The sequence below is a fragment of the Onychomys torridus genome, chromosome 11 (assembly GCF_903995425.1).
Source record: "Onychomys torridus chromosome 11, mOncTor1.1, whole genome shotgun sequence".
In the NCBI taxonomy this organism is placed as follows: domain Eukaryota; kingdom Metazoa; phylum Chordata; class Mammalia; order Rodentia; family Cricetidae; genus Onychomys; species Onychomys torridus.
This window is the reverse complement of record NC_050453.1, coordinates 12531253-12554763: the sequence shown is the minus strand read 5'-3', so window position 1 is coordinate 12554763 and position 23511 is coordinate 12531253. Positions and strand designations below refer to the sequence as shown.

General features: G+C 41.0%; 1 protein-coding gene across 5 annotated transcripts in view; it reads right to left on the bottom strand.

Annotated features, from left to right (window-relative positions):
* Disp1 (dispatched RND transporter family member 1) overlaps positions 1–23511 on the bottom strand; it is a 155123-nt gene that overhangs the window by 37260 nt on the left and 94352 nt on the right. For 4 of the 5 annotated variants that reach the window (XM_036202824.1, XM_036202825.1, XM_036202827.1 and 1 more), the window contains one exon: positions 12091–12613. In XM_036202824.1, the coding sequence (XP_036058717.1) occupies positions 12091–12596 (506 nt within the window). In that variant the 5' untranslated portion in view covers positions 12597–12613. Of the gene's footprint in view, positions 1–12090; positions 12614–23511 lie in introns of those variants that run through there. The other variant, XM_036202828.1, reaches the window with a different exon arrangement.

Below are 23511 nucleotides of genomic sequence, written 5' to 3'. Positions count from 1 at the left end.
TAATCTCTAACCAATGCAATCATAAAATATCACTTAACACAACACTGACCTGCTCTCTTTTAATATCTACCTGGCCCCAGATTGTGAGTGCACCTTCAGTGGTCAAGGTCCGCACTTTAAACATTCAGATTTAGATTCTCTTTATAACTGACAGGAATGTGCCAGTGTGCTGAAGAAAACGAAGCCCATGTTTCTGCTGAAGGGTCTATGGGTGACTCAATGGATGTGATAAACATCCACAAGCTGGTCCTGCTTTAAAGCTCAACTGGGCACTCAAGGACTACTAATTAGCTGGGGGGGAGGGGTGGCTCTTACCTCCAATTTAGCTGTTACTTAGTTTGCAATTTCTCCCTAAAGCCATTAAGAATATTACTGGGAAGATATGTTAAAAGGCACACATGAGGCAAAAACATAGTGAGCATATAAATATCAGATCCCCACACTAACATAGCCAAAATTAACACCTGAAACTCGCAAGGTGTCTATCTGCTGGAGACACGGACAGAAAACTGTGTTTTCAGGATTTGCTTAACAGTTGTCAATTATAAGCCAAGCCTGGTGACCCACAAAGGTACTGCTATGGGGTGTTCCAAAAGAAACGATGTTTGTGCATAAGACACACAATACTAGCTCATCTACTGGGTCCACCCACCCCCAAAACTTGTACAAGTCAGAGATGTATATAACAGCTTCAGTTCAACTTAGAGTCAAAAGAAACTTTCTCTTGGGCTGGTGAGATAGCTCAGCAGGTGAATAATGAATTTGCTGCCAAGTCTGACAAACCAAATTTGATCCTCAGGACCCATAAGGCAGAAGAGAGCGGATCCCACAAGCTGCCCTCTGACCTCCACATTCATTGTGACACAGCGCACATGCACATACTTGCACAAAAAACAAAACTTTCTCTTAGGAGTTGAGTTTGGCCCCAAGGAGCAAGCAAGGAAAAGATGAGGCTATTGTGACCAACAAGAAAGGAATCCTGCGTACAAAATAGAGGGAGTGGAATAACTGGGAGCGTTAAGGTGTAACTTCCTCTTACTCTAGTAACAAACTCTTTCTTCCTAAGGCAATCTTAAGCCTAGCATATCTCTGAAAAGTGGCTATTCTACAGTTAACTGAAGGTGACGGAAGCAAGCCATGGAGTATTCATTTTCAAACACATCCAACCACTGCACTTATCACAGGGGCAGTGCAAGGCAGTATGATCAAAATACCACAGGTTTCTGTTCCTGGGCAATGCACAGCCAACCACAATCTAGGAATGCCTATTTACCACTAATGAACTAGTTCAAAACAATTAGAATTCTAAAAGGAACAACTGATTAATTAACAATATTTCTAAAGACAGTAGCTTTGATATTCTTTTTCAGCACATGCAAGTTAAATGTACATAGTTTAGTTGGAGGTTATGAAACAAACAACCCTTGCAAAGTTATACTCTATTATAACATGCTCACCCTTAAACCCGAGCCTTTCTCTACCAGACTGCTGCTGAGAATGCTGTGCAAAACATGCTTAATGAGCACATAAACTAGTTTTCTTAATATGACATGAATAATAATCATTAATAAGAGGCCTGAGAAAAGGCTGTAAGAAAGCCAGAAAAGCCTTGTTAAACTTAAGTAACCAGAGAGTGTGGAATGCAGAATGAAGTGTACAATCCTCAAGCCAAAACACTCACTGGACACTAATGTTGTTCACTGGGAATTTTCAGTTGTGTAAAAATCAATACAACTGGAGCTCAATGTGAAGTCTAACCATTAGAGAGAAGCCCTGTAATGATGAAATAGCACATTTAAATAAATCTTTCCTGAGTACTCCTTCATTATGAAGGAGTTTTGGCTTCCAGTAACCTGTTAGCAAATCACTGCTTGCAACACAAAACCAGAGCTCCACACTAATGCCTCGGGACCCAGGCTACTTAGTATTCACTATAGCCCAGACATCACTTCTTGCTAGAGCTGCCCACTGCATGCACAGTGGATTTCTGATTAAACTTCTATCCTGTAAGGAAATTGCCCTGCTGGAGGAACCTGTTCTCAGGTTGAGCACTGTTCCCCTTCCACATCCTCTCCCTAGAACAGCATTCAGAAACGCAATGGGAAGTTGTCTAGGAGCTGGAAGTAGTGGACTGCATATCTACCCTTGTTTCTTTTTCTCTTCACTAATGAGAAAAATGATTGGCTGGTTTGTTTTATTTCTTACTTGTTAAAATGTTATATTTTATGTGTACAATTGTTTTGCTGACATGTGTGCCTGAGCATTATATGTGGCATGGTGCCTTTGGAGGCCAAAAGAAGGTGTAGAATCTTCTGGCATTGGGGTGATGGATGGTTATGAGACACCATGTGGGTGCTGGGAATTGAACCAAGGTGCTCTGGAACACTGAGCTATCTCTCCATCCCCTAGTTGACTGTTTTCAAGTCAGAAACCAGTGCATTTGGGGAGCTTTAAAGGATAAGAATATATTCTTAAAGACAGGTGAGGATTTCACACTTTCTCCCACTACCAAGGAAGCATCTCATCATATGTGATAGATCAACAGGGCCTAATTCATAATATCAAAGTATCACACCATCTAACTGAGCTCTCTGCAAGCAAGAAGAGCTTGACTGGTGCCCAATTATCTATTTAGTTTTTCAACAACTGATTCAGAATGCTTACCAAATGCCAGGCACCTTGCTTGGTCCTGAAGAAACAGAATAGTACAAAAATGGTTTAAAAAACTTAGGACAATATCACAAGTATTAGAAGTAAATAGTTACTGAATACAAAGTAGTCAGCAATAAATCTATGCTGTAAGATGGGTGGACAACATTCAGAACCCACTGCATCATGAGAGTAGTATTCTGGACTAGTCGTTGTAGATGGCTTTTTGGAGTTGAATGTGATGAACACCCTAAGACAGACACCACAGCAGGCCTATCTCTACACAAAGGAAATGGCTAAGCTGAGACCTGTCCTACAGGTCTCCTCTACCCATATTTCAGGTACCTGTACAAACTGTCCATGTTTGAGAAGCCCTTCCCATTTATTATGATACTTCCTCCAAACTCTCCTATGGTCCCATCCCCTTCTTTAGAGCTCAGGTACTCTCTAAGCCTTACTTTGTTCCATGAAGTCATTGAGTGATTTTTGCCTAAATTATTCCCTTCTAGAAAACCATAGTTGTCTGATCACAGTTGACTATTTTAACTTCATGAGGTGTTTTTAAAAATGTAAGTTTGGGGTTGTTTGTAAAAGTAGAAAAATATGTCTTGAGAAATTCTTTTATTCTTTCATCCATCACATATTTATTGAGCTCGAAATATGCCTCTGGCACAAAACTATACTTTAAACTCCCAAGTGCCAAGCAATCAGTTGAATATCTGGTTTGTGTTAAAAATGCAATTTTGTACAGTTAATTTTACTGACAAGAGTGCTAGTATGGCAATCAAAATTCTTCTATAAACGTTAAGTCCTGTAACTTCTTTTCAGTTCCCCCTAGCAACACACTCAAGAAGGTGCAGTCAGCAGCAACTGTCTCTTTCTTGGAATCAACAAGAACCAGATCCTTAACAATGCCTTTTTATTAAGCCTCATCGTTTGCCAAGTATCTCATACCCTTTCAAAAAAAAAAACTCTGAGAAAACTAAAGCCAAACCCCCCACCCCACTTCTCTCTTCATCTACCAAACTAGCAGTAACATGGAAAGAAATAGATTCATTTCCAAGAGTTATGTTAATTTTATGAAATAAAACTGATCTTGTTTTTTAACATTTATTATTAAGGTAAAGGCTCACCAAGGCTCATATTCTGGAATGTGTTACACACTGTGCAATGCATTTCACGGGGCAAAACTCCATAAAATATGCTCATTTATAATATGAAGAACTCTAAAAGAACTCCCCTAATAAAATAAGCCTTTGCTCAACCTGGCTGCCAAACTGACTGAATTTGGCAAGCAAGCTTGGAACATTTTACATATTACAAACATTATCCCTTTTAAACAGTTAACTTGACTATGTTAAGGAATGTAAAAATAAACCCTGCTTTTGGTAAAATCATGAGGAAGTCTTAGCAGACTTCTAACATGATCTGTAGCTATCATAATAAGATTATGTAATTGGCGGCCAGACTCTGAGTCTGGGCTGGGGAGCCTTTTCAACAACCCCCTTTCTCAAAAATAAAACTAGTGTCCCTCTTTTTCCTATGTGGATGGAGAAAAGTGTGTAATTTACACTTAAGAAGGAAATGGGGTGTCCCCTGCCTTTACTTACACCAGGCTGCTATGGCTGTTTCTGAAACAGCACCAACAGAAGGAATCACAGACAATGAAGAGCAGCAGCAGAACAAGAATGTGGACAAAACAAAACCAGCAAAGAGAAGAGAGGTGGAAGTCTAAACAAGTGCCGCTCGACAGGCACTTCTACCTCCGCAGGACTGGACACTACGCATAGAGGTTAAATACACGTTAAGGCCACAAAGCTAGCAGGCAGCAGAGCTGGGCTTTAAATGCCTCTTTCCAAGACCGGCCTTTCTCCCCTCACCCAGTGCAGCAAGAAGAGGCAAGAGGCTGAGAAAGGGAACCACTGACAGGTAGCACCAACTGTTTCCACAGTCAGTAGGACTTGTTACTCTTGACAACTATGCTTTTCATCAGGTCCAATTTAAAGAGCCCAGACAATTATAAATTATGTGAGCTGATGCTTTTGGTTTCAGAGCATCTGCAATGATGACGTACAGTGGCTTTTGTGGGATCTGTGATCTTCAGATTTTGAAGGATATTGTTTATCTGTTATACAGTTTTTCCTAATGTAGGAATTTGGTCTTTGAGATTTTGAAGAACATTTTTATCATTTATCATTTCTTTGTTATACACTAAACAAAATGCAACCAACAGAACTCCAATTAGATGGACAAAAAAGAGTCATCACTCTCAAATATAACTGTTTTTATGCCAGGTAGATGATTCAGTTAGTAGCCTGCTTGCTGCATCAGTGTGATGACCTGAGTTCAATCCCCATCAAGCACATGGGAAGCCAAGTGTGGTGGTGTGCTGCTGTGAACTCAGTGCCGGTGTATGCTGGCCAGTGAGCTCTTGGGTTCACTGAGAGAGACTATCTCAAAAATAATAATGTGGAAAGCAACAAGGAGGATATTTCATATGATTCCTGGCCTCCACTTGTAGCGCACGCACACACGCACACGCACAAACTCACATTCACACACATGGCTGTTGTTCTATGTCATATAAGTTCCATTTGCTGCCACAATTGAAAAATGATCTCAGCTCCTTTATAGAGCCAAGAAAGGCAGCCTAGTCCAACAAGACGCTAATAATAGGAATCACCTTCATCTGTGCTGCTAGCAAAGCCCCTTGTGTTAGGCCATGGAATCTTACAATGTCACTAGTGTTTCTGAAGAATCAAATTTCAACTTTTATTGGATCTAAGTGAATGATGAAAGTCTAAAGATGCCATAGTTTACTTCAAGAAATGAGGACAGAGAACTCTTTAGTAACTTTTTACTGGTACGAAAGGAAGGAAAAGGGATATGAATGTGCACAAGTTTCCATATTATATTAGCCTGACTTATACCTCTGTAGTAACACGGCAGCTTAACTTCTGTGCTCCAAGTAATATACCAAATACTCAGGAGGACAACAGCCTACCCATGGTCAGCCCATGCTGGGATCTAAGTATCTTAACCAGTATGCACCATGCTCCCACCTCTGAAGATCAGAGCCAGGCTCACAGCTCTTACCAGTGCCTAGCACTGAACAGTAAATCCTCAGTGCGTACCTGCTACTAGTGTACCTGCTACTAGTGAATAGCAACCTTTGACCTTGTCTTCTCACCCAGCAGCTCAGAAAACCGTGTGGGTTGACTCTGAGTGGCAGGAAAAAGCCAAGATGCTAGGTCTGTGTCAGTGCCTCCGTCGATGAAAACCAACTTCTGTCCATGTTTCTGGCGAAATAAAACAGCACTGTCTCCAGGGCTAAAGATGGAAAAAGGATGGGTCCTGCGGACCAGGCCAGAGTGGTAATGGTGCCTTGAGCTGTTACAATATATTTTATTCAAAAGAAGGTGCATTAAAGGGGTGGCGTTTACCTCTTTTACTATAACACATGAATTTTCATTTCTTACTTTTTTTAAAAGCAAAAAAGGCCCTTCATAGACAGTGACTAGTCTTTTTGGAGAACAGAAATAAAGCCTCTCAGGTAGCCAGAGACTGGAAAACCACAAGTAAAGGAGAAAGAAAACACAGGGATCAAAATTCATTCTGTTGCAAGTACATGGTGGCAGTAGTGCTCAGTCAACTTTTAAGGGGCTTGTGGTAGAATTCTAGGCCCCCCATGGTAAGCATTGCTAACTCTGCATCGCTCTCAAGTTTTCCAGTGTGCTTCACAGAACTTAACGGTAACTATTGTCTGTAAAAGCACCTTCAAAGAAACAAAACTGCACTGGGCAGGAAACCCCAAATATAGGTTTAACATGATAATGAGCCTATGGCATAGCCAGGTATGGAGTGCTCTGTTGTAACCGAGAACCCTTGTCTGCAACACCAAATTAAAAGGTAAGTGATTGACATTAGAACTCTTGGCTGCTATTTTTAGCTACAAAACTCCTTATTAACTATACAGTAATATTATGGCTTTTCACTTTAATATGGCAATAAGATCCCAAATGAGTAATTGGAAAGTTGTTTCCACAGCTTAGGTGGAACATGACTGTCCTGTGAGGCATCTTCCAAGCTCTAGATGATAAAGAGCAGATCATTACTGTACAGACCTTTACACAGCTGGGCAGCATTTGGGGTATAAAACTAAGAAAATGCCTCAAGACCATCTCAAATGACTCCTCTCTCACTAAATTCCCTTTTCTACCCTTTCTTAAACACATTTTTTTAATTGAAAAATAGATTTAAACCTCAAACTTTAGGATCCTTCTGCCTTAGCCTTCTGAGTTCTGAGATTATAGGCGGGTAGGTAGGTATATGCCCTACTCTGCCCAAATCATTATGATTTTATTCTTAATTTATAACCACTCTCCATACCTTTCTTCTCATCTCCCTTCATTAATTCCTAGCCATCCTTCAAAGGTCAACAAGTTCCATTCTTAGGAAGACCTAAAGTTCATTCAGCTCATTGGTTCCTACCACCTCTGAACTCTCAGAATTCTTTATTTTCATTGCAAAATTCCCTTATCCACATATTCACTTATTTACTCTTGAACTCCCCAAGTGATCAGAAGAACAATGGGGCTTAAGACCCGCTGGCACAGGCTTTGTTCTATGGCAGGGAGAGGCTACTACCGGCCTTTCCGAATCCTTTTCTGTCTTCAACTAATCAGGTTAATTAATGGCTGAACAATGGATATGAAGACAAGAATCTACAAGTAAAAACGTCTGAGGCGTTAAAATATTATTCTTGAAGCTACTTTATATTCAGTGATAAATGATATTAAAACAGGATGTACTAAATGTAACTTTGAAGCTGGCAGTGGTGACACACACCTTTAATCCCAGCACTCGGGAGGCAGAGACAGGCGGATCTCTGAGAGTTCAAGGCCAGCCTGGTCTACAGAGTGAGTTCCAAGACAGCTAGAGTTTACAGAGAGGAACCCTGTTTTGAAAAAACAAAAAACAAAACAAAAACTAAATGTAACTTTTGCAATGATCTTAATGTTATGAGTCATAAAATTAAGAGAATTTTTAAAAGAAACAAATGACCCACAAGCAACTGACATAATGGCCTCAGGAAGATCAGTCTAGGAGTGAATGAGGTCCTGTACTATCTGTGAAAGGCGAAGATGTGGAAGATGACACCACCTTAAAGTAGGGAGCAAATGTCTGGGGCCAAAGTTAACATCGCCTATTTGACTGAACTTTGAAAACACTCTATGGCTTAAGTACTTCATGAATAACTAAAGATGTTAAAAATGAAGTACAGAGCAGGCAGGCTGATTTGTAGCACAGATGCAAACAGTGCTAATGATTCAGAGCATGCAGGAGGCCCCATCCTTGCACTTCGCCATAAGGCCGTCAACCTTTGGGCATCCTCTATGGAAACGTTAAGTCACGAACACAGTTTACATCATGTATTGCTAAATGGCAGCATGCACTGCTGTGCAATCCATCACAGAGATTTAGGAATGTACAGCAGCACCTGCAAGAAATCAGCCTGTAGGATCATCTCCTGAAAGAACAGGGTAGGGCAGCTGATAAAAGCAGTGCAGTGACATACAACATTCTCATTTTCAGAATTCTTTACCCCTTCAGACTCAGCTGACCTGCTCTTACACCACACAGAGGTTTTGTTGACATTTTACAGGATGGGAAACAGAAGGCAGCACCTGGACCAGTGCCCTCCCATTCCACAGCAGAATTCTACAAATAAATATCCACTAGCCTGGGGTCTTTTGAGATAACCCCTAACAGTACTACTGTCCTCAGTGTCACTGCCATGCACTACCCAGTATCATCATGCTTTCAAGGGACAACCATCTTTATCCTCTTTTATTTGTGTGTGTGTGTGTGTGTGTGTGTGTGTGTGTGTGTGTGTGTATGTATGTATGTACTGTGCAGGCACTCATGAAGGCCAGAAAGCGGTGCTGGACACTGAACTCAGGTCCTCCGGAAGAGCAGCAAGCACTCTAACCAAGGAGCCCCCCTCCAGCCCCTGCCATCACCTTCACGGTTACTGTTCTAGCACAATACCCTGCTTTAAACCCTGCATCCCAAACCCCAGGCCCTCTGGATACTGTAGGCTCTGTTTGTTGTTCACCCAGGGCCCTTTTTCTCTTTTCTTCATCTCTGAGACTGGCATTACCCTCCACCCACCTCCTCAGAAAATAAAAATTCACATTAGAGTTTTCTAGAGTCTCAACTAACGAATCACCGAATCCACTACAGTCTACTCCCTCTAGAATTGACTTCTTTTTAAATCCTAGTTCAAGTCACCATCATTCCTATCTAGTGCTATCTTCCTATCTATCACAGTCCTGGCCCAGTTCAATCTGTCCTCCACAACAACAGTGAAAAGCAAACCACACCATGATTCTGACCTACGATATCACACTCAACAGACGGCTCCTCCCAAAACCAAATAGGTAGAATAACAAGTGTTGGCAAGGATATAAAACCTGAATTTTGTACACTGCTAGTGGGAGTGTAAAATGGTACAACCACTATGAAAAACAGTATGTGAGATATTCACAAAGTCAAAACACAATCACCATGGGATTCTGCAATTCCACCTCTGGTGTGGGTATATACCCCAAACAACTGAAAGCATGAATTCCAATAGGTATTTGATACACCCATGTTCACAGTAGCATTATCCGTACAAAAGGCAGAGTCCAGATGTCCCTGTGTCCGTAAGAGATGAATATATAAATGCAGCACTCACATACTGCCACATGCTATGGCTCTGTTGAGTCTTGGCAACATACTAAGTGGAAAAAAAAAGTCACAAATGGACAAACTGTGATTTTACATATATGAGGCACCCACAATACTCAAGTTTGTAGAAGGAAGGTAGAGTGGTCATTGTCAAGGGCTAGAGGGGAGGAGAAAGGGATGCTAGTACTTAATAGGTACAGAGTTTCAGATTGGAAAGATGCATCTTTTGGTTTGGGTGGCCAGGATGCTTGTTTAGTAACATGTGTTTAATGTCACATAACTGAACATTTCCTCAAAAATGGCTAAAATGGTATTTTATGCAATTCATAACTTATATATATACACACACACACACACACACACACACAGAGAGAGAGAGAGAGAGAGAGAGAAGCCACAAACAGCAGCAACAGTTCTCAGAACAGAGCCTAGGAAGCCTTGGTTTGCAATTTCCTTCAGGACTTGGGCCCAGTTTGCCTCCCCCCTCACTCCTCTCTCTTCTACTGGAGTTGAATGATGCTCAGCTATGCTGGAACTTGCAGCTCTGCATAAATACTGTCTGCAAGACAGCCAAGACAATGGCCTCTGTTCTCTCTCCACAGGTGTGACACATCTTTAACCCGGTATGCACCTTCTTGGTAGGATTTATCACAATACTGCAGCAGACTATTTGATTGACCTTTCTAGTAGACTAAAGACTTGATGAAGGCATAAAGGATATTTTAATCTACTTAGAATGATACTTTTGGTGTGGCACATTTGAGTATCCAATAAAAAGTGTTGATTACATATGTAAATAAATGCAAGAACTGTGGGAATCATTCTTTTTTTTTTTTTTTAAAGATTGATTTATTTATTATGTATACAGAAGAGGGCACCAGATCTCATTACAGATGGTTGTGAGTCACCATGTGGTTGTTGGGAATTGAACTCAGGTCCTCTGGAAGAGCAGTCGGTGCTCTTAACCTCTGAGCCATTTCTCCAGCCCGTGGGAGTCATTCTTAAAGCAAAATAAGGTATGTAATATGTACAACATCTTCTGCCCAGGAAAACAGCTAGCTTTGCATCACTCTGTCTAGTTAAGATCTAAAGGAGAATCCACAGGGACAAGTCTAGGAACCCAATGTTCTAAACCATCTACATACAGTAAGTTCGCCAGGGTTGTAGGATTCTCAGTGCCAACCATAGGCAGTGGCAAGCTCAGCCATTTACCATCAGCTTGACTTTTAATGTCATTCCACTTAACGTACACATACGACTCTCATTCCTTTTGAATCAGGTCATGAACAAATGCTAAGTAAAATCCAGAAAATCTTGGCATATCGAAAGCACTGGTTATTTGCCCAGAGTTGCTTAAGACTTACTAAATGGAGTTCAGCTTCAACAGCTTCAGTATGTATAACTAGCTGTTTCACCTTGTACTCTACGACCATATATATAATTGATGACTTAATCATAGAAATACTTATGAGTATGTAATTTTAGAATCCACTAGTTACAGAGTTTAATTCAACATGGGAAGAGTCCAAACCTGATCATGGAGCCCAGAGCTGTCAGGACAAATCATCTAAGGCTAGCTCTGGGGAATTCCATACACTTCTAGAACACAGAGGCTCTCAAATCTAATATGGAAATGTAATCAGAGCCCAGAGAAGCATACTTCAGAGACTGCTCCCCTCCCTCCCCGTGTTCTTTGCTCTTTTCTTACATCTCCTTCCTGAAAGATGAAGAACAGGCAATCTTGACAATATGGAAACCCTGACAAAGGTGAAGACTCTCTCCCCATACTGGGCTTGGCTCCTCACTGACAAGAGAGCCTGTAGCATGTGCACAATGGATTACTAGTCTGCAGTAAAAACAAAACAGTAAACAATTACATAAATCTTTAAGATGCATAAATGCAGTACAACTGTGTGTCCAGAAGCAGGTCAACAGAACAACCATGGCGTGTACTGCAGCGAGAGGCAAAGACTGACTGGGCACAAGGGAGGCGTCTGGAGTGATAGAAACGTTGCATATCATACTGAGATGTGGACGATGACACTAGTGTGCACCTCTGACAAACTAATCAAAGTGTACCTTAAGCTCGTGTGTGTGTGTGTGTGTGTGTGTGTGTGTGTGTATAGTACACCTTGATTGTAAAAGGCATGTTGTTCTCTTTCTTAAAATCACATGCTTCAGATTTATAGGCTCTGTCTGCTATGGAAGGATGTTACTTCTCTCTGACGTCATTGTACTACATAATCACTCAAACCCTATGAACAGAAACTGTGAGCACAGATGCACAGAATTATAAGGGAGCAAGCAGTTTTGACTTCTTTTTCATACAGGTTGGCTACTACTAACAACACAATAAGGAGATCCCTGTTGGGTGACCTCACCACAAATATATCTCTTATGCAAAGTAAAAAAACAAAAGTAAAAACAAAAAAAATCTTGAGCTACACACAAGCCCCTGACACATACATATATACACACCACACACATATACATGCAAACCAAGTCAATGGATATCACAAATACACTATTTCAATTATATTTTAGTGGGCTTCATATAATCCACAAATAGGTGTTTATGTGGGTTTTATTTCCTGACCATTTTTCTTTTCCCTCCTTCTTTTGGAGAAATAAATAGAAGCTGTCATATTCAACATTTATGTGGGATTAGTTTACTGCTGAAGGCCGACAAGACATCAGCACACTCACCTGATGACGGCCAGGTGCTGCTGTACAGGCTGATGTTGGAAATGGTCAGGCCACGGGTGATGAAGGCAGAAGGATGGCGAGGGCTGAAGGCAGTGTGCGGCCTGATACACAGGTGAATGGTGTGGACACCGGGATGCAGAGTATTCGGAATGTGGTTGCATGCAACAGGAGGCCAAAGCGGAGGATGCTGTGGGGCCAGCCTCGGGATGGCACTCTTGGTGATTGGTATGGCTGGTCACAGGGTGATGGTATGGACAAGGGTGGCAGCACTGAGCTGGCATCTGAGGTGTTCTTTGGTTGTCTAAAGGCAGAAAGGATGACTTAACTGTGCCATTAAGTTGCAGGCATCCATTTGGACTCGCTTTTGTTCTCGGGGCTTCTCTGGGTGTGAGCTGCTGGGCTGTGAGGTCTCCATCACTGGGGGTGAGGGGGCAGGGGTTGGTAGTGCTGGTTGAGATGCTGCCATTGCTCAGAAGCACAGAATCACTTCCACTGATCACAGCCATGCTCCAATTTCTTGGCCCTAGAAATGATAAAGATATAAAGCCATCCAGTTCGAAGCAGGCAGGAAAATATATAAATAAATATATAAATGCAGCTCTTGGGAAATGAGGGTTCCCACAGGAGTCATGAGTCAGTGTCTGAGAAGGGCCAGTCCCACAGAGCCCCTCCTCTACTGTGTTTCCTTAGCCTTACTGGGCGATCTCTACCCACCCTCCCTCTCAGGAAGGGAGAGAGGATAACAACAAGAACACACTTCTTCAACTCCTAATTTAGGAGCCATGGGCAGAACGAGGGCGACACTGGAGGTGACCGAGCGCACAGTCAGGAGTGTACACAACCTTAAGGCTGGTTCATGGCTTAAGATCTCAACAATTTAAGATTTTTTTTCCCCTCTAAGTCACTCAACTCTCAGAGTAAGAACAAGCCTCCTGAAATAAAGATTAGTTAGCTAAAAATTCTTACAACACAAATTATCGGGAATACAACAGTTTTTCCTTTAAGTACACCATAAAAGTTGTTCATGAATTTGCTTTCTGTGCTGTATATAGCAGGTAACATTTGCACAAGAAAAATGATATTGTAGGAGCAATTTGTTTCACATTAAATTAGGTGTGCCTCCCCACCCCCGCTTCTACCAAAGGGCTCAGGCCTTCATGTACAGGAAATCCCTCACATGCTCACAGTACCAGGAACACTTTTGTCCAGTAAACATGCAACCGCAAAACTAGAGAAGCCTGATCTCCCACCCCCAAGCAATCTGAACCACCAGCTCATTCTTAGCTCTTTTAACATACACAGGAACGAAGTATGGGGACTTACAGTAAGAACAGTCATAAAACGCCACTGACCTATTCACCATACACATGGACTCCTTTAGATCCCTAACCTTTTGCTGTGGCTTCTAGAGCAATCTCTCTCCAGTCCCTTCTTCCCACCTCGGGCATATACAAGTGTCAAGAGAAGTGACCTCTTTTCTGTCTGCGTGTGCGCTCCTATAACCTGGGTCACGTGGGTGCAAGAGTCCTGTCCTGCTCTCACCCACTCCATCAACTCAGCAGGGCCATTCTGAGCAGAACCTGCCAGTGAATGCACAAAGCTCCATCTGGATACTGGCACTCAACACATTCTGATGCAAATTTAGCATCATTGGTGTAATATTTATCTTTTGGATTAAAAACTATTTCACACCTATGCATAAACTCAGCTAAATAAACACCACAAAGTAGGAAGTTAATTACAAATTAAAATTGTCTTTGTAAATTGTCTTGATAGAAAAATAAAATACTTTAAACCTTGTACAAATAAACTCAAAAGGTCTAAAAGGCCTTGCCGTCACTTTTCAAACTAACTTGTCAGCTCCCAACCTCCTTTTCCAAAGGCTGTTGAGAGAAACTCTGAACTATGGTATATGAAGTAGCTTTCTCTTTCATAAACTCACTCTGGAATAAAGGCATCCAGTCTAAGTACTCAGATAGTATCCCCAAAACAAAGCAGTGTGAATTCAGTGCATTATTTCAATCATAGGAAGCAAGGCAGATATAGACACTAAGGTGACTGGTTAGAGCTAAGCGGTCAGCTACCACCAAGGATGCCTGCCATGTCACTGATGTCCCCTGACATTCCTGCTGAGGAAGAACACAGCTTCACACTGTTAACAGAAAGATGAGGTGTATGGGAATGCTCCCAAATCAACAAACATGAAGGACATTTAAAGAAGCTTAGCCTTTTAAGAAAGCTAACTGAAATTGAATGTGTTTGACTGTACGTAGGGAGCATCACTAGATAGGCTCTTGCAGGAACACTGACTAGAAGCCTTAACTTTTCCAGCCCCTGCCCCAGGCTGTAAACCTGCTACTATCCAGGCCTGCAGAGCCATCCCAACACAAGGATCTGCTGAGCTAAGTGACAGATGCCCAGAAGGACAGGAAGGCACTTCTGGTTTGCAGGTTGGTTAATCACACCAGCTGTTAAGATGGCATCTGAAATGGTCTAGTTTTTTCATATTTAAGGCCATCAATTCTACTGACTAGTTGATCCTATTATCTACTGGCAGAGCTACTGGGTGGTTCTGCTTGGAAACATCTAGAAACAAGTGGTTCTGCGGTAAACAGTTCTAAAGTGAACAGGGCTCAAGACAGTTTGACACTAACTTATAATGCCCTCCAGAGTACCCTAAAATTGTCCCTAGATTCTCTCATTTCCATCCAGTTTTCCTTCTTCTGAGTAAATCTCTTTGTCTTTATAACCAGAATCACAGCAACCATTCTCCTCTAGTCTTGCTGTACCACACCATCTGTTGTTCTGTAAGAGTTAAAAATGTTTGGATAAGCCAAAAGAGACACTTAATATGACCAAATCACTTTCCCCCTCTCTGTGATTTAGAAATGCAACCTTTTTGTAACCTGGAGATATCTTGTCATGAAGCAGGCACTAGTAGGTAGTACAGAACAATGTGAACTCAGACTTCTGACTGCAGTTAGAAGAAATATCATGTGCCCTCTCCGACTGGGTTTCTTTAATCACAATCATAAAATGGAAACAACCAATTGGACTCATAAGTAAATAAAACAGGCTGGGTGGTGGTGGCGCATGCCTTTAGTCCCAGCACTCGGGAGGCAGAGCCAGGCGGATCTCTGTGAGTTCAAGGCCAGCCTGGGCAACAGAGTGAGTTCCAGGAAAGGCGCAAAGCTATACAGGGAAACTCTGTCTCGAAAAACCAAAAAAAAAAAAAAACCACAGAGAGACAAAGCAAAAACAAATCAATTGTTTTAAGAAATATTAATGACTTATTTAGGCTCATTTAGCTGTGTTGGTATAGGGGTTCAGATGTGGTGATATATTGTGTACCCTAATAAACTTACCTGAGGATCAGAGGACAGAGCCAGCCACTAGATTAGACATAGAGGCCAGACAGTGGTGGCACACACCCTTAATTCTATCACTCTGGAAGCAGAGATCATAGTCTGGATCTCTGTGAGTTCAAAGCCACACTGGAAACAGAGTCAGGCAGTGGTGGCACACACCTTTAATCCCAGTACTGGGAAGCACACAGGCCTTTAATCTCAGGAAGTGACGGCAGGGCAGAGAAAGGTATATAAGGTATGAGAAAACAGGAACTAAAGCAGTTCAACTGAGACCCTTTCGGGAGAGGACTCAGAAGTTTCGTGGAGTTGGTGAGGTAAGAGGTGGTGGCTGTGGCCTGCTCTGTTTCTCTGATCTTTCAGCTTTCACCTGATACCTGGCTCTGGGTTTTTTATTAAAACACTGTTTAAGGTTTGACAACACTGAGATGACCAAAACAGCAAAGCCTCAATTTGAAGTTAAGAGTTGACACTAAAGCCCATGCCGAGAGAGGCCAGAGACAACCAGAGGAGGAAAAATTGGTCTGCTGCTGGGATGGAGGGGAGCTAACAGCAAAGCATACAGAGCAGAGGAGAACAAATACAGTCAGTAGTAATGCAGAAGGAGATTCTAGAAGAAAGCACTGACCATTTTCACATGTGACAAATCCTGTGCTAAGCGTAATGGTGTGATTATAAAGGCAATAACAACAGTATTTATTTCTGAGTTTAAGATCAGTTTTGAATCATACATAAAGAATAACTTACAAAGACAGTGATGTTCAAGCCAGCACACTCTCTTGAGAGCACATCCAAAGAAAGGGTTCTTGGCACTCAAGCCTCTCACTCTGCAGGAATCTGATGTGTCAACATCAATCCATTAAAAGCCACTAATCTCACCTTACTTCAGCTTCCAATACCATTTGTCATGCACTGGGTGATCTAAATATGAAAAGATATTAAATGATGTTTCCTAGTTTTAAAGCCCAAAAATTTTAGGATGGAAACTGAGAGAAATGTAACTGAAACAGGTTGGTACAAAGTGATACGCCTTTCTAAGGCAGCAGTGGGGCACTACTTGTCAAAATTTGAAATAGCATTATCTGGCCCACAATTCTACTAGGCTAAACTTCAGATACATAAGAATAATGTGTATTCAGATATATACACACACATATATATATATATACACATATATGAATAATATGCATATCACCAGGGTCTGGGCTACAGCACTTTAATGGTGAAAAAGACAAACCACTTAAATTACAATCAACAGAGAACTTAAATTCTGCCATATTTTGTTAGGTGTTACATGTGATGGAAAAGAATGAATCAGCTTGGCATGATGGTAACATGTCTAGAATTACAGAACTTGGAGGTTGGGGCAAGAGAATGGTTAATCTGATTCAACCCGAGCTATGTAACCAGATCCTGTTTCAAATAAATAAGTAAATAAACAAACAAACAAATAAGTGAGTGAATGAATGAAAAAATAAATAAAAGGAGAAAAAGAAAAACCACAGAACACAAAACAAAACTAAAAAACTAGTGATTTAGATCTGGATGTAATGGGTAGGAAGAAGTCAGTGGACACCATTATATACAAACAACGCTATCTGCAAAAAACTCCACTGCGAAGAATCAATGTGGTTAAGGTCAGCAGCTGTAGCTCAGTAGTAGAGAGCTTGCATGTGTGAAACTCCAGAACTGCCAGGACAGTCTATGTGGTTAAAATAAAGACTCTGTGTGTGTGTGTGTGTGTGTGTGTGTGTGTGTGTGTGTGTGTGTGTGTGTGTATGCTTAGAATTAGATCCTATGAAATACAAAAACTCATACTTCAAAGAAAAAAGTGCACATAATTGAAAATCTTATTATATAATCATGAGACAATATGTCTGAATGATGAAAATTGATCACTAATACAATATGCACCAAACTATATCATTAACACAACTCACTTAAAGGATGCCATGGGACTACGCAATGGCTTCAGGAACTGGAATTCACAATTTCTAGCCATTCCAGAAAACTGCCAAGTTAGATACACAGATGTGATCCAGTTACCACAGTAAGCACTTAGTGAAGCCATCACCACCTTAACAAACACAGGACTCATGGCCTGAAGGAACAATGTCTTCCTTGTCATCAACAGCACCATAGTGCACCTCTTTGGTATTTCGAAAGCACTTTTACATGCATCATCTCACTCCAGTTGATCCCGCTAAGAGCCCTCAGGACAACAGATGTGGAAGGCATTACCTAGTTCATTCTGCAAAACAAAACTGCTGTGGAGACTAAGAAAGGTGCCAGAGACACACCCCAATGATAAGGGTGAAACTAGGAAGACGATGCCAAGGTTAAGAGCGTTCTACCTTCTAAAAGCTCAGATGACGCATGTGGAACAACACTGCCTCCCCAGACTCACAGCATTAAGTTAATGGTTAAAACTGCATTCCTGTTCGTAGCCAATCATGCTTTCAGGAGAGTGAGGCTCTCTAGAGCACATCTGCTGGATTAAAACGTTGAAAGCTGGCCCCATGCCTCCAAATTAGGGGTCTGCTAGGGATGTGCTTAAAAGACAGGTTCTGAACCAGGTGCCTGGAGGCGGCAACCAGCCTCCAGAAACATGTCTGTGCTGCTAGTCCATGGCACACATTCTCCAGGAAGAGGAAAACCTCAAACAAGGCTTCGAGGCAGCAAGGGAGCTAGGCCTATGCAATGGTGAGAGGATGCACAATGCAAGGTTGAACAAAAGGACTGAAGAAAAAAATTTTTTTTTCTAATTAGGGCAGAGAAAGTAACACATTTTGGCCAAGCGGAGGCGCACGCCTTTAATCCTAGCACTCGGGAGGCAGAGGTAGGTAAATCTCTATGAGTTCAAGGCCAGCCTAGTCTACAGAGCTAGTCTAGGACAGGCACTAAAACTACACAGAGAAACCCTGTCTGGAAAAACCAAAAAAAAAAAAAAAAAAAAAGAAAAAAAGAAAGAAAGAAAGAAACACATTTTAACTTAAGTTCCAATTAATTTTTGAGTTTAACTATAGCTTGTATCAATTCTCCCAAACTGTGTTGTACCTAATTTTGATAACATCTGGCAGGATTTGAATCTCTTTGGTAAAATGTATATGTAAAGAATGAATTACCTTGCCTCTTTTTTCTCCAAACAGAAGATGGGTACACAAAAGGTGATTTGGGAAGAATTTGTATCTATTTTTTAAAATATATTATTTATTTATTTATTAATTTTTTTTTATTTTACATACCAGTTTCCCCTCCCTCCCCTTCTCCCACCTCCTCCCCTCCCTCCCACTCTGCCCCATCCACTCCTCAGAGTGGGTAAGGCCTCCCATGGTAGTCAACAAAGTCTGGCATACTAAGTTGAAGGAGAGCCTAGCCCCTCCCCATTGTATCAAGGCTGAGCAAGGTATCCCACCACAGGGAATGGGCTCCACAAAGCCAGTTCATGCACCTGGGATAAGTCCTGGTCCTGCTGCCAGGGACCCCACAAACAGATCAAGCCACACAACTGTCACCCACATTCAGCAGGCCTAGTTCGGTCACATGCAGGTTCCTGAGCTGTCAGTCCAGAGTCAGCTGTCTCTGTGGGTTTCCCCATCATTATCTTGACCCCCTCTTCTTCTTCTTCTTTTTTTTTTTTTTTAATGCTGAATGCTGTTTATTTAAGGAGGGAGGAGGTCTTAAATACAGGCTTACAGCACAATGGGAGAACCCGGAGGGCAGAAGTTCTCTTCTGATTTTTTTTTTTTTTTTTTTTTTTGAGCTGAGGATCGAACCCTGGGCCTTGCACTTGCTAGGCAAGGGCTCTACCACTGAGCTAAATCCCCACCCCGGCTTCTGATGTTTTATAATCTTGCATCTAAGCTGTTAATGCCCAATATGCTGGATACACAGACGAGGAGCTTCCCTTAACATTCAGGAGGGTGGAATCTTGCAGGGAATTAGCGTAAGGAGGATATCAAGGTCAAGATCAGCAAGCAAGCAACAGTTACCCAAAACAGGGGTGGGGAGGGTGGGGGGTGGGGGGCAGGCCCTACAGTTCCCACCCCCTCTACTGAATTTGTATCTGTTATTTATCGACCTTGTTTTAGTAGGAAATTGTTCCTCTGACACTTGAGTGATCTGACCCTAAAGTGATGGCCTCGGTTCTGGTCACCAGCAGCACGCTGGCTTCTCAGTATTTAGTAGTGTAGCAGGAGAGCACAGCTTCTCTACAGGCTGTAAAAACAGTGTCTGTATGCCAGCATCCTCTGCATGGCACTCTCCAACTAGGGAGGGTTCAGAAGGGCAGGAGCCAGGCTTTGTTTCTACCAGCAGTTTCCCTCATAAAGCGTTAGTAGAATTTAAGTTACTTTGCTGTGTGAATCACTTTCTCAAAATACCTCTATGAAGTTAGTTTAACCCTTTGAAGAGAAAACTAAGTGTCCACAATATGAAAGTCTCTTCTAAATCACATGACTGGGATTCAATTCCACCCCAAGACTCTGAGGGCAAGGCTTTCCAATATGTCAAGATGACTCCAGGGAAATGCCAGGGTCAACAGTATTTATGGGTTCACCAGAGATTACTGACATAAGATTCTGTCTGAAGACCCACATGAAAAAGCCTCTAAATTCAGTATTTCCCAAAATAGTTTAAAAGGTTATAATTAACTTTCAAGAGTACCAGAGACACCTTAATAAATTAGAGGTGCTCTCCAGCCACTGCTAATCACTAACTAGAAACAAACAAAAACAAGCCAATAGACCCATCCTTACTCTCAGCTACTACTCAGATAATTTCAAAATAATGTAACCATAACCTGAGCAAAGCCCGTATGTTTAGTTAAGAGACTTAAGGAGATGGTCTTAGAAAGAAGTGTCTTCTTACCTTCTGAGACAAAGTAACTTGTTTTTTAGTTCATAAACTTTCTGCCATTAAACTCTCTTCCAATAAGAATATTTATAAATATTTCCACCTAAGCACTTAAAAACATTTTACAGGTTGCAAGAGCCATACAAAAGTATTGTTGCTATTATTCTTCATAAGTATAAGATGCAGCAAATCCGAAGCCATGCTTTTGATCTAATCCCACAACTATCTACCCATTCCACAGACACCCCATCAGAGCCTCTTTGGTAGCAGGGTGCTTTCCCACACTATCGAACAGGCAAACTGACTTAGGTACGGGAGCTCTGGAAGGATAATAACTTTTTCATGAGAACTTGCTGTTTGACTACTAAATTTATATTATCAATTAGGTAGTGTCAACTTACACAATAACAACTACCACTTTTGAAAGTGAAATGTACAAAGCATTTTACCATTATATAACCTCTCTGAATATATATGTAATATATAAATAAAGAATCAAAGATGGTAAACCATAAGTGCTACATATCTTTCTACAAAACAACCAATAGTATTTATAAAAACTTGATGATGTAGCAGAAAAATGGAGAGCCTTTGCCCACATTTACACTAGAACATGATAAAAGTCAAAAACCCCTTAGGAAGATAGTAAACGCACCAGAGCAAATCAGAAAAAAAAAAAAAAAAAAAAAAAAAAAAACCCTGAATTTAGCTAGCTAGAGATGCATCAGTTGCCAAGGCATGAATTTATACATGCAAGGATAAGTTAAAAAGGGAATTTGGGCTTATAGAAACACCACTCCTATTTTTTCATATGTTTTATGTCTATGTTTCTTTGTACTGGGTCTATGCAGGAAAAGATAGAGGTGTAAAAATGAGATTTCTTGCTTACCATCTGGGACAAAAGATGCTACCATTTTCATTTAGCATGAACATCTACCTCCCTGACTACATATACTTCAAGAGCTCTATCACATACTGCAATTAAGAAAGCAGTACTTAAAGAGCCACAGAAATTATCACACCACACAGTACCATGTCTCAAACTCACACTGTAGGTGAGCATCATGAGAGAGATAAGACTCATTATCTTTGAGTCTGTAGTTCAGAGGCTAAATTCCATTAAGACAATTATTTTTTAAGTCTAAATCTGGAGAACTGTACTAATCTATAAAACCAAAATTACATAAACTAAAGCCAAAGAATCTTTCTAACTCAGAAATGTCAAACAATGGTTATGAAAAAAACAGGCAAAGTCCTTTAAAGGTGGTTCCCTAATTACCACCCAAACCAAGGCACACATCTAGATCACAAGTCTTAGGGAAATGCAATGAATACAACAGACATTTGCAAAACCACAGGCCTGTTACAATAGTCTCCACCTCAGCTACACATCAGAATTATTTCAGCAATGGATATTTTTTAATTATATAAACAGACTGCTAGCCAGCAATTCTAATTTCATTCATACTGTAATGGTATGGATATCAGTAATTTTTTAAGCTCCCAAGTAATTCTAATATGCAGCCAAGGCAGCAATTATAGTTTACATAATTAATATTCATCAGTTTTTAAGAGGACCCAACTGTCACTCAAAATACTCAACATTTAGAAAATATTTCAGGAAATGTAAACACATCTCCACTTGTTTCCTTGGTGACAGTCCTTGCACTGGAAAGGCAGAGGCAAGGACACAGTACAGGAGCCTCACTAAGACATCAACATTTAATACATGAGAGACAACTGCAGAATTCCTGTGCACAATGTATAGATACCTGAAACAAAATCGGTGACTTGTGGGTCTGCTGAAGGCAGTTTAGGAGATAGCTAATTTGACGGACGAGTTTATTTAACCCTCAATGAAAGTATATCCACAGGCATGGTCAGTTTCCAAAGGGAAGTCTCCAGCTGCACCAACAGAAGAGCATGTTCCCCGATGTTCACGCCAAGAAAAGGGGAGACGATTCTGGTTGCACTTTGAGCATCTTAAATTTCTAATGCTACAGTCACACAACCTACAGAGAGATGGCAAGGCTGCTTCCCAGCTTCACATCCCCACCAAGTAAGAATTACAAAGTGTTCTGAAAATAAAGCCCTTGGGATGTAAGGCTTTGTCTTGAGGTCATCTGAACACACTCTTTTCTCAAGAAAACTCAACTTGCAACAAGGCAACTGCCTTCTTGACACCAGCTCTTCTTGGTCATGCCGGATCGTAGCACTGAGCCAGCTAACAGAGAGTTAGCCACAGGCTCATCTGGGGACAGCACAGGGCATGATGCTTAACACCCCACCCAAACCCTCAGAATTTATCAGCGCCGAGTAAACGCCCATCACTGAGGTAAGTCAAGAAGAAAATCTCCTTTCATTTATTGCCACACTAACGGAAGTGAAGATTAAAAAAAAAAAAAAAAAAAGCTCTCATTTTGTCAAAAACTGAGATTGATTAAAATTAAAATGGTGATGTGTTTACTGAGAATTAAAGTTCCCCCAGAAATGCTGTGTTTGTCCCAAACCCACCACCACCACCACCGATCTGTGAACTTGGAGCAGTAGCAAATGAAGTTTGTAGAGCAGCTTCCCAAATGGGTCCTTCCCTGCAGAGTCTGGCCCAGAATGTCTCAAGGGGATCTTTTAGTTTATTGAGCAACTTGGGAAACATCACCCAAATACTTGTATGAAACACTGATTAGGGCATCCTCTTATGAAAGGACTCTGAAACTGTTTTAAGCTTAGAAAACACTGAATTTGTAAAGGCTTTTTCTTACTTCAATTTGGTCAGTATTTTACTTTTAGTATTGCCAGGGTATAATTTTCATAACTATTTTTCTATTCCTTAAATTATCACTATAAATGCTCCTAAATTCTGATACATTGTTTTTTGTATGTATCAGATGAACAGTACAGCATTTACTGTTGCCCTGAGATTTTTGTTTGCTTGCAAAAGTAATTAACCCATATTTTTAGTTAAATAGGTAAATGTCCCTATTTAGCGATCCATATGAGGAACATCAACTATGCTCCTTGTGAGTTTTCTTATAAATTAAATATGAAGGCTGACATTAAATGATCCTACTTAACAGTAACTAAAATGAGAGAATAAAAAGGTGAAAAGAATACCCCACTCTTGTTTCTCAAAGCCAGCATATATATCTCTATGTACTATACAATAGATTGGTAGATCAAGCAGCTAAAAAGTATATACTCA